At 37.2% G+C, this 12,609-nt stretch overlaps 1 protein-coding gene across 4 annotated transcripts in view; it reads right to left on the bottom strand.

Annotated features, from left to right (window-relative positions):
- The window catches only part of TSGA10 (testis specific 10), a 129,641-nt gene that overhangs the window by 49,698 nt on the left and 67,334 nt on the right, over positions 1-12,609 (bottom strand). For all 4 annotated transcript variants that reach the window (XM_060187476.1, XM_060187473.1, XM_060187474.1 and 1 more), the window contains 2 exons: positions 10,000-10,154; positions 1,050-1,105 (listed from right to left, as the gene is read on the bottom strand). In XM_060187476.1, coding sequence (XP_060043459.1) covers positions 1,050-1,105; positions 10,000-10,154 — 211 coding nt within the window. The remainder of the gene's footprint in view (positions 1-1,049; positions 1,106-9,999; positions 10,155-12,609) is intronic.

Here is a 12,609-nt window from a genome sequence, read left to right as displayed (position 1 = left end):
CTTTATATATATTTCCACCAGGGTTACTGCTGGGTCTTGGTGCCTGGATGATGAATCCACTGCTCCCAGCAGCCATTATTCCTTTTATTTACTTTTTTTTTTTACTGGATTTTACCCAGGTCCTTGTACATGAGAATATGTATGCTTAACTAGATGCACTACTACCTGGCCCCTGAAGTTCTGTAATTTGGTTGTTTGTTTGAGAATTCTTGTTGCTATAGTTTATATCTGTTACCAAATGACCTGTATTTCTCTGAAAGACATCTCATAAGTGGTTTTGTTCATAGGTGCAATATTAAAAACTGAAACACGTGTACTTGCTTTTTAAAAACAGTCAAAGACTTTGTCCTGGGTGTAGGGAAGAGAGCTGGGGTATAGGGAACAGAACTGTGGTAGGTGCAGTATAGAACTATACCCCTTAGTATTAGTAAATCATTAATAAAAATAAGTTAAAAAATAAACTAAATATATTAACAGGTCTATACAAAAGTCTCAAATACAGAAGGATATCATCTTTCTTCACATACTTTTGTGTACAATATTCATCCCCAGTCAGAAATCTGACATTTTTCTAGATTCACTCCCTTCTAAGTACCTCATTCCTGTTTCCCACCCTCATGAACCCCAATCTATTATCACCTCTTCAGTTTGGCTAATCTTTCTAAGGCAAATATCCTGACACTCCTTAATGACCTCTTAAGAACCCACAGGGTAAAACGATTTATTTATCTGTAATACAAACCTCTGACTGCCTGTTTGGCTTCTCTTTCCTTTATGTTCTCCCTTACATTTCAAGTACCAACACACTTATCTACCTGTTATTCAGGATGCTCTTGAACATTATCCATGGTTCTCTGTGGTACTTTGATTTTCTTTGTACTACCTTGTATGTTCTTCTCTTTACTTGGCAAAAAAAATCCGTCCTCTTTTATTTCCCCTGCAGACTTCGATCTTTCAACATCAGAGTCATATATAACAACAAAGCACTTTTTCTTACTATGTGTACCAAACATGAAACTTTGCTCCCCAATAAATGCTGAATGATTTACCTTGAAGCTTGTTCCATCTCAGCAATGATATTCTTCATGCCTGAAATGGTCTTTTCCTTGAAAAGTAATATAAGTATTAAATAGAAATTACCATAAACTTACTTCTGGTAAAACTGAATGAATAAAAAAAATTCCTCCCTTTTTTATTTTAAACATTTGGTTTAAACAAACTTCCTATTGTTTCCTTACTTTAAAACAAAATCCTAATATAGCAACATGAATATTATATAAGACAAAAACAATAAAATATACTATTTAAAGATTATACATAAGTGTGTTGATATGAGATTAATATATCAAATACCTTGTTATAAGATATTTTGTGCAGTCATCCAACAACACAAGAACCCCACAATCACTGTTTCTGGAGGAAAAAAATCAATGATTTGGCAATGGAGTATTCTTACTAGGACTAGAACTGACTTACTTCCTAATTTCTTCATGTTACAAAAGCTAGAAAAGTGAAGCATGTAAATCTAATTTAATCCTTAAGAATAACTTTTATCAAGTATATTATTACATTAGTCAATAACATCTTCAAATAGCTTATTTTACGGATTTACTTATAAAAGTATACTTTAAAATTCAGATGTGAGCTAATATGTAATATGTGTTAGGTCTAGGATAATTTATTTTAAAATAATAAGCATAAATTGGGGGTGAAAGTATCTTATAGACACCTATCACAGGGAGATGAGAGATTGAGCCTATGTGTCCACAACTGTACTGTAATCCATTAATTCCCCAATAAAAAATAAAAAATAAAAAAATAAATTTAGGGCCTGGGCAGCAGTGCACCCAATTGTAATGTGTAATGATCTGGGTTCACACTCCAGGTCCCCAACTGCAGAAGCAAACTTCATGAGTAGGGAAGCAGTGCTGCAGATGTCTCTCTCTCTCTTTCTCTCTCTCTCTCTCTCTATATATATATATCCTATCAAGAAAAAAAGAAATTCAGCTAAAATAAACAAACAAACAACATTCTCCCTTTACAAAGGTATGGAAATAGAATTGAATTAGTGGAGTTAGTCAAAGCTATAATGGGTGTGACTCTTAGTGCCATCAATATCATTTTTACATCTCATTTTAAACTCTCATTAATCCTGAAATATCAATAGTTATAGACACTGCATAAAAAAAGTTAGGTATAGCACTAGCTTTCAATCTGGGGTCAGATGCTCTGCATGTATGAAGCACTGGATTCAATGCCTGACACACAGAGAAAAAAAGAAAAAAAATAATTCTTTACACTAAATTTCACTCTGCCTTTTGAATTTTCAAATCCTTATAACCAAATAACGTGATAAAAAAATAAGCCTTTGTTTCCCAACCAGTTCTGTTCCTATTCTTTAGAGAAGCATAGGGTGTGTGTGTGTGTGTGTGTGTGTGTGTGTGTGTGTGTGTGTGTGTGTGTGTGTGAATGATCTTCCTTTATCATGTGCTCCTCTTTATAACTTTTTAATCTCTAGTTTCTCACTTTCTGTCCTGGTAACAAGGCATAGATTCCACATCTGGTAGTAATGGACACTGCACAATAGTTAAAGTCTATTTATAAATATATAGGTTTTGAATGCTTCTATCTGTTAAAATTAATAATCAGATATAGGTATTCATCTTAAGTAGGTAAACTTCCACCTACAAATGGTTCACCGTGATTGATTTTGTTTAACTCACTGCCTGCCTTGATTATAGGTAAATAAAACACTGAATTTTTCAAATTAACACTTAAAAATATATATGTCCACTACCAAAACCATTAATGGCCTTTAAAAAGGAAACACTCTCTATATGACCTTGCCCTCAATGTGGATCAACAATGGTAGGGACTGTTACCTTCTCCCAAGGGAGGTTGGATAACATACTCTACCTACCACCCAAGGAAGATGTATCCTGAAATTAGTGCAGCCTGGAATGTTCCTCGCCATGACCACAGAATGCAAGCTCAGACCTACAGGGATGCAGAGTACGCATAGGCTCCTGTGCTGACTATGGGCCCCAGATCAAATCAGTGGGGATTACAGTTAACAATATTTATATACTTTTCCCATATTTGGGAGCTACTTTCTTCCCTGATCCAGTTTCTAGTCCTTTCTTTAACTATTACACCATCTCCCCAGACAATAACCTGCGTCCACCTGCATTTTAGCTGTCAGGCTCAGGCAAAAACTAGTAGTCATGGGCCCCTTGGAATATACCTAAAATAGACCTACTAGCTTTTTCTAAAACAGAGACCCCAAATCTTCATCTGTAAAATACTTGCCTTTAGGTTCATGACTAGTCAATTTATTCTGCTTTAAATTTTAACTCTTTTTCAGCCATCAGGTTCCAGATGGTACTATGATGCCAACCTGACTTCCCTGGTCAGATGACCCCATGAATGTGTCCTGGAGCCCTGCCTCCCCAGACACCTGCCCCACTACGGAAAAAAAGAGACAGGCAGGGAGCTGGGTGGCAGCGCAGTGGGTTGAGCACACCTGTCACAAAGCACAGGGGCCAGCATAAGGACCCTGGTTTGAGCCCCCAGCTCCCCACCTGCATGGGGTCACTTCACAGGCAGTGAAGCAGGTCTGCAGGTGTCTATCTTTCTCTCCCCCTCTCTGTCGTCCCTTCCTCTCTCGATTTCTCTTTGTCCTATCCAACAACAACAGATATGACAACAATAACAACTACAACGAAGGCAACAAAAATGGGAAAAATAGCCTCCAAGAGCAATGTATTCATGGTGTAGGCACCAGGCCCCAGCAATAACCCTGGAGGCAAAAAAAGAAAAAAGAAAAGAAAAAGGCTGGGAGTATGGATCAAACTTTCAAGCCCATGTTCAGTGGAGAAGCAATTACAGAAGCCAGACCTTCCACATTCTGTACCCCATAATGATCTTGGGTCCATACTTTCAGCAGGATAAAGAATAGGAAAGTTATCAAGGGAGGGAATGGGATACAGAGTTCTGGTGGTGGGGATTATGTGGAATTGTACCCCTCTTATCCTGTGGTCTTGTCAATATTTTCATTTATAAATAAAAATTTTTAAAAAGGAAAAACTCAAAAATTGATAAATAAAATAAAAAGGGAAATCTCAAGCTGAAAATACTAAAATAGAATATTTACATGTCTTTAAATGTAATTTAATACATTTCTAAATAAGTAAGAAAAACTAATTGAATTTTATGTCTTTGAAAGGCATTCCTTGATTAAGAACTTTCCTTTATCAATAGGCATACATTATGAAAATAAGACTCTCTAGGCAGACTGGGAGTATGGACCGACCAGTCAACGCCCATGTTCAGCGGGGAAGCAATTACAGAAGCCAGACCCTCTACCTTCTGCAACCCTCAACGACCCTGGGTCCATGCTCCCAGAGGGCTAGAGAATGGGAAGGCTATCATGGGAGAGGGTGGGTTATGGGGATTGGGTGGTGGGAATTGTGTGGAGTTGTACCCCTCCTACCTTATGCTTTTGTTCACTAATCCTTTCTTAAATTAAAAATTTAAATAAAAAAAAAATAAAAAAATAAAAAATAAAAAATAAAAAAAAATTAAAAAAGAAAATAAGACTCTCTAAAAACATTGTAAATTATCTTAGGGAAACAATATTACTTGGTAGAATCAATAATACATAATTTAGAATTTTTTCTTTTAGTATAGTACTAATACCACTATTTCCCAAGATGTACAAATGTATGTTATTATTAATTTTAATTAATACTCCTTCTACAATTTAAATATATATGTGTGCAACTAGGTCCACAAATTCAAATTAATTATCAAAAATTCATTGTGGACAGAATAGTCACAAATCTATATTGGAATTTAAAAAAAAAATAAACAAATTAAGCTTCTGCACAAATAACTCTTACTTTCCTTATTCAAAACTCTATGAGTTTTCTGGTGTATTGCACCAAAGTAAATGACTCTGGGGTGGGGGGGCAGTTCAGGTCCTGGAACAGGATGGCAGCAGAGGACCTAGTGGGGGTTGTATTGTTATGTGGAAAACTGGGAAATATTAATGCATGTACAAACTATTATATTTACTGTTGACTATAAAACATTAATCCCCCAATACAGAAATAATGTAAAAAAACTCTAAGTTTTCAAAAAATATTATATATTTTTCTAGCTTAAATTATTAGCAAGTAGCAGAAAATCTTTTTGAAACTAGTTATCCAAAAATGTTTTATCCACATCATTTTTCTATACTATTCTATTTCTATAGTATTCCATTTCTGTAATCATAAGACTATACTGTAAAACTACTGCTATTCATTGAAGGGTATTTGTAAATTCAGCTTGCAATATCACTATAGAAAACAACTTCTCTTTTGAATGTCTCACATCAATTTATTTATTTATTTTAAATTTTTTGCCACCACAGATATTTCTGGAGCTCAATGCCTGCACAATGAATCCACTGCTCCTGGCAGCCAGTTTTTCCTTTTTTTTTTTTTTTATTTTGCCTGATAGGACAGAGAAAAATTGACAGAAATGGGGAAAATAGAGAGGAAGAGAAAGAGAGCTAGTACCTGCAGCTCTGCTTCATCAATCATGAAGCTTCCCTTTTGCAGGTCAGGGGAACTGAAAGTGTGAACCCGAGTCCTTGCACATGGTGATATGTATGCTCAACCTGGTGTGCCACTGACTGGTCCCCTCCAACAAAGATATTTTTCATTCAAAGCGTGGATGTGTTTGCTATCATAATCCTCCAAGAAGTTTTTATTTGGGGACCAGATGGTGGCACACTTGGTTAAGTGCACACATTATAGTGTGCAAGGACCTAAGTTCAAACTTGTTTCCACCTGCAGTGGGGGGAAGCTTCACGAGTGGTGAAATAGGGCTTCAGGTGTGTCTGTCTCTTTCCCTATCTCCCCTTCCCTCTCAATTTCTCTGTTTCTACCCAATAATAAGTAAAGGGGGTTGGGCGGTGGTTCACCTTCTTAAGTGCACATAGTCCTAAGTGCAAGGATCCACACAAGGGTCCGGGTTTGAGCCCCTCCCCACCGGCAACTAGAAAGCTTCACAGGTGGTGAAGCAAGTCTGCAGGTGTCCTTCATTCTCCTTTTCTATCTCCTCTCTCACTTAGTATTATGTGTGTTTAACTAGGTGCACTCTGGTCTCCAAATATAATTCCAAAATATATATATTTCCACCAATGTTATTTCTGGGGCTCAGTGATAGCACTATGACTCTACTGTTCCCATTAGCCATCTTTCCTTTTCTTTTTATTTAATTAGGACAGAGTGAAAATGAGAGTGATATAGATACCTGCAGACCTGCTTCACTGCTCTCCTCAGGTGGAAAGCGGGAGCTCAAACTTGGGTCCTTGTGCATCGTGATGTATGCACTCAACCAGGCACATCACCTCCTAGCTCTTTTTTTTAAAAGACTTGGTTATTTATTTTCATGAAAGAGACAGAAAGGGAGAGAAAGACCATAGCACTGCTCAGTTCCAACATATAATGGCACCAAGAATTGAACTTGAGTCCTCTAGAGCTTCATGCATGTAAGTCTGGAGCACTCTCACTGTAGTATTTCCCAAGCCCCCAAGAATATTAATTCCTATTTTTTCTCCAAATCTAAAAATTTAAGATCCTAGGTACCAGGTGGTGGTGCCCCCAGTAAAGCACATATGTTACCCTGTGCAAGGACCTAGGATCAAGTCTCCATTCTCTATCTGCAGTGGGGAAGCTTCATGAGCGGTGGAGAGTGCTACTGTTCTTTTCCTATCTCTGTCTCTTTCTTCCTTTCTCTCTCCAATTCTATTTATCCCTCATCTTCTATCAAAAAAGAAGAAAAATGGCCACGAGGAGTCATGGGATTGTGCAGGCAACAAGCCCTGGTGATAATGCTGGTGGCACAAAAAATAATAAAATAAAAAATTAAGGGGAAAAAAGATAGCATAGAAATTATGCAAAAAGGCATTCACGGGGGCCCAGGTGGTGGTCCACCTGGTTAAGTATATACATTACAGTGCGCAGAGACCTGGGTTCAGGCCCCTGGCTTCTTCCTGTAGGGAGAAAGTTTCACGAGTGGTTAAGTAGTTGCAGGTGTCTGACTCTTTCCCTTTCTATCTCCCCCTCCCTTCTCAATTAATTTGTCTCTATCCAATAATAAATAAATTTTAAAAGAATTTAAAAATCTTTAAGATATATTCACGCTTGAGGCTCTAAAGTTCCAGGTTCAATCCACCATAAAACCAGAGATGAATAGTGCTTTGGTCAGGGTCTCTCTCACTCTCTCTTTCTTCCTCTCTATCTTTCTCATTAAAATAAAACAATATATATTTTAAAAATAAACATCCTATGAATATTTTAACTGCACATCAGTAAAATTCCTATACAAACTGTTCTATTTTCTGTATCCTATATCATATATTAAAAAATACTCTTAGCACAAGAACCAGCATAAGGATCCCGGTTCGAGTCCCCAGCTCCCCACCTGCAGGGGTGTTGCTTCACAGGCGGTGAAGCAGGTTTGCAGGTGTCTATCTTTCTCTCACTCTCTTTGTCTTCCCATTTCTCTCTGTACTGATGACATCAATAACACCAACAATAACTACAACAACAATAAAAAAAAAAAGGGCAACAAAAGGGAAAATAAATAAATATTTTAAAAAATACTCTTGTGGTCAGGCAGTGATGCATATACATTACAATGTGCCAACTGCAGGGAGAAAGCTTCATAAAAGCAGGGCTGCAGGTGTCTCTCTATCCTTTCTCTCTATTTCCCCCTTTTCTCTCAATTTATTTGTCTCTATCCAAAAATAAAGATGAAAAAAAGAAAACTTTTTATGATTTCTAAATCAAAAAGCACATTCTGTCACTCTTACTTTCTTAAGAATCTATGTCTGATTACCTGGGAATTGGTTCAGTGGATAGAACATATACCATGAATTCATTAAACCACTGGGTTCAATCCCCAGAACTACATATGACAAAATAGTACTTTGGGGTTTCTCTCTATCCCTCTCTCATGCACACACAAATATTTTTTTAATTTGAGTAAAGATATATTAATCAATGAGAGAGCCAGAACACCATTCTGACACATTTGATGCTGGGGAGCAAAATCAGGACCTCATGCTTGAGAAGCCAGTGCTGTATCTACTGTATCGCCTTCTTTAATTAAAGATTAGTATATCTTTAATTTTTTTTTAAAAAAGCCTATTGGTGTATTGCACCAAAGTAAAAGACTCTGGGGTGGGGATGGGGATTTCGGGTCCTGGAACATGATGGCAGAGGAGGACCTAGTGGGGGTAGCTTTGTTATGTGGAAATATTAAGCATGTACAAACTACTTATTTTACTGTTGACTGTAAACCATTAATTTCCCAATAAAGAAATTAAAATAAAAAAAACTATGTCTCTTGTGGATACTGCTGCTATACTAATACAGTTTTGGGTGGGAGTAGATAGCATAATGGTTATGCAAAGAGACTCTCATGCCTGAGGCTCCAAAGTCCCAGGTTCAATCCCCTGCACCACGGTAAGCCAGAGCTACTCTTATTTCCCCACCATCCATATTTTATGTGGGTTAAAAATGTTAGAATTTTTATTTTAAAACAAATAACATTGTAACATTTCTTTTATATTATGTTTCAGTGATCCTGTATATCCATAATGAGGATCTACACTGAACATACATGTATTTTTATGGGAGTTTTGTTTACTATTCCATATTGTCTTTGTCTAACCCATATCTTCACCTCTTTGTAACCTATTCTCTGGCCACATTGAACTATCAAGAAATCTCATGAGGCAGGATGGTAAGGGTACACCCAAGTAGAACACATCTGTTACTCCAGTCCCCACTGGAGTGGGGAAGCCTCACAAGTGGTGAAGCAATGCCACAGGTATCTCTCTTTCTCCCTCTCAGTTTCCCACTTCCCACTCAATTTCTGTCTTTATTGCCCTGCCCCCCAAAAAAACCAGAAAAACAAAAATGTATGGCTTCTGTGAGGAGTGGATTTGTTGTGGAGGCACTGAGTCTCAGCAATAACCCTGGTGATGAGAATGAGAGGGGGAGAGAGAGGAAGTCTCATGAAATTATTTCACAAAAGTCACTGGGCTTTCATATAAACAGCTTCAATGATCTCAGAGCCTCAGATATGAAAGTCTTTAGCATAACCATTATACTATCTTCTCAATCCAGTTCCAACCATTTAAATCATTCTTACTATCCTCCTTCTCTAACTCTTTTCCTGGTTAATTCCTAGTCATCTGGGGGCAATTCAGGCAATCATCACATCCTCAAATGAATTCCAAATTTTCCTCCTCCCATAATCCAATTGCCAGACTGAATCAAGTTATGTTTTAACAGGCTCTAATCACACATTTTGCATAATTGATTATGGCATTTAATCCATTCTATCATAATAGCATCTTTGTCTTTTTCCCAGTTATAGTAGAGGTTTAGGGAAGGTAGCCATTTATGCTTAGTTCCAAACATAATGTCTAGTCCTTGTGAGTAAATATTTGAATGGCTGGATAAATTAGTTATTAGTTTCCTTAGAGAGGGGAAAGGCTTTAAACCAAAATTTTTTAAAGACATTTGTGGGAAACAGTTTGAGGAAACACTTTCAGAATCAGTCTGTGATTTAGATAAGGGTATCAACATTTCCCTGACATTTTGGCAACACCTATTCTGATGTGTGGGGTGGAGGTTATCCAGTTTTATTCACCAGCTCCACGGACTCTATTCTGAAAGGCTAGTCTGAAGACAATGTGAAAATGTGCTCCTACTTTGGAATATAATTACAAAGATGATTTTAATGGAATATAACTTGTCTTCCAAGGTAAAGGCAAAATATTTGAACACATACTTCCTATGACTATCTTAAAATATTTCAAAAATCAGATTTTTGAAATTTTCAGTTTTCAAGGAAAATATTTGAAGAAATCCTATGATTTTCTTCAGATTTAAGTTGAAACATTTCTTCTAACTCACAATTCTCAGAACATACTTTCATTGCCAAACTCTCTCCAAGGGATGCAATATTCTCAGATTTTTTATCCAGACATGCTTGTAGGCATTCCTTTTCTTTAGCCAGATCATTGAGAGTTGCACCAAGAATGCTGATTTCTTCTCGTTGAGCAATACTTTGTCTTGTAAAATTATCTAAAAATGTAGCCATAAAGACATTGTCTTAATTAAGACAGTTTTTTCCAGTTCAATCAAACTGATGCACTTTTCAAAGTACATTCTTCTATATTATTTTCAATAGCTGAAAACTAAGATTATCATGAAATTCTAAATGAGTTACATATGTGAAAGTACAATTTACACATTGAACCAGAACAGCAGAAGGGAAACTACTACAAGTTCTCAAAGTAGATTTACATGTTTAGTGGGGAGAAAGGTTAGGTGAGTGAAGTAAGTAGGATGACAAGAAGGGTTGAGAAGACTTTAAGAACCCACTAAACAATGGAGGAGAAAGACTTGAATTGGTGGTGGCAGTGGTGTGCAAACCTATCACAAGGATATAAATTATATTAATAATCCCACTCATAAACAGAAGTTGAGAAAGAATAACAGAAAGGGAAACTCAAAGCAAGATCTGACTGAGTTTGGAGTAGTGCACCAAAGTAAAAATCTCTGAGTGAAGAGTTCAGTTTCATGGGGGTGGGGGGTTACAAGATGGGATGGGACAGGACAGTCATTTGGTGGTGGGAATGATGTTGATGTGCACTCCTATTAACTTGTAGTCTCATAAATCACTATTTAATTAATATGAGAGGAGAAAAACTGATTGAATGTCTCAAACCTTTCAATGCACAGACCATAGGCTGAGTTCCTTCAATCTAAGCACTTAAGACTTCAAACGTGTAATTAGACTGAATTTTAACAGTGGTTAGAAAAAAAAAATTTTAATGAAAAAAAAGGAAATTATATTAATTAAAAGGCCTATAGGTGTGTTATCCACTAGAGCACACACATTGCCACGTGCAAGGATCTAGATTCAAACCCCTGAAAACTACATGGAAGGGCCTGCAGTGGGAAGCTTCCCCAGTAGTGGAACAGTGCTTTCCTGTCTTTCTCTCTCTCTCTCTCTCTCTCTCTCTCTCTCTCTCTCTCACCTTCTATCAAGAGGGGAAAAAATGGCTTCCAGGAGTGGTGGAGTTGCAATGGCACTGAGTCCCAGAGATAATCCTAATGGTGAAAGAAAAAAAAGAAAGGAAGAAGGGAGGAAGGAAGGAAGAGAAACTCATATAACAACAACTATTTTGTAAATTGTTATTTCCCCAATAAAGAAAAAAAGCCTCTTGATTTCAACATCAATTTCCCTACAACAAAAAAATCACTGTTACATAAAGGTTGGCAATGACTACATCATCATAATAAAAAATAACCAACTAAGTCATCTTCAGAGGCAAGTATTTTCTAATCTGATTGTTTATAAGTAATTTTTTAAAATCTAGGGGGAAAGTCACCATTGGAATTATTTTTCAATTTGTGAGAACACTGACAAACCAAGTTCCTTGGTGAAAGATTGAAATGTTTGGTACAGAAGACTGAGTCTATAACTGTGGTTTCTCATCCATCAGATGTATCATCAGCATCACCTAGGCATGTGTTAGAAGTTCAAATCTTGGGAGTCAGGCAATAGCACAGTGGGTTAAGCACACGTTGCGCAAAGCACAAGGACCCGAGTAAGGATCCTGGTTCGAGCCCCCAGCTCCCCACCTGCAGGGGAGTCACTTCACAAGTGGTGAAGCAGGCCTGTATGTGTCTTTCTCTCCCCGTCTTCCCCTCCTCTCTCCATTTCTCTCTGTCCTATCCAACAACAATGACATCAATAACAACAACAAGGGCAACAAAAGGGAACTGAATAAATAAATATTTTTAAGAAGTTCAAATTTTAGGTCTTACCCAGACCTACTGAATTCAAAATTCTAAATGGGCACAATTTGCTTAAATGAGCACCCCTTCCAGGTGATTCTAATGCATAAGGAAGTTTTCTGATTCTAAGCCATCAGAAACACTTGAGTAAATTGATAAAGATACAAAAGCCCTGTCCATATTCCAACTTCAAGTGGTCTGACTTCAATGATCTTTACTGTGTCTTCAAGTGACTTTGACACAGACCAAAGCACTACAAGATTCTGCTAGGCCACAATCCCTATGTAAATCCTGGGCAAGGGCATTCAGTAAGAGAGGTAATACCATCCTGCAATATGACAAAAGAATGCTTATACAGTACTTGAGAAAGAATCATGTCCGTTTCCAAACAATACTTTTTAAGGCAAGTCATGTATTTAGGTTGTACTAATATTGCAGTTCACTCCCACTGACATAAAACATATAATTAAGATAGCTCTAATATCACCTAGCTTCAACAAAATCCTCAATTTTGTTTTACTCAAACTAAAAGTCTTTTTTTTTCCTGCTGTTTTTGCCACCAGGTTTATTAGTGAAGCTTGGTACCTGCAGGATGATGAATCTACCTTTCCCTGGTGGCCATCTCCCACCTTAACCCTTACCCCCCACCCTTTTTTTTCCTTCTTACTTTGGTAGGACAGAAAGAAATTGAGAGGGGAGAGGGAGACAGAGAGAGAGAGAGAGATCTGTAGCA

The sequence above is a fragment of the Erinaceus europaeus genome, chromosome 3 (genome assembly GCF_950295315.1).
Source record: "Erinaceus europaeus chromosome 3, mEriEur2.1, whole genome shotgun sequence".
In the NCBI taxonomy this organism is placed as follows: Eukaryota; Metazoa; Chordata; class Mammalia; order Eulipotyphla; family Erinaceidae; genus Erinaceus; species Erinaceus europaeus.
The sequence above is the reverse complement of the archived record's forward strand: the minus strand, read 5'-3'. Positions and strand labels throughout refer to the sequence as shown.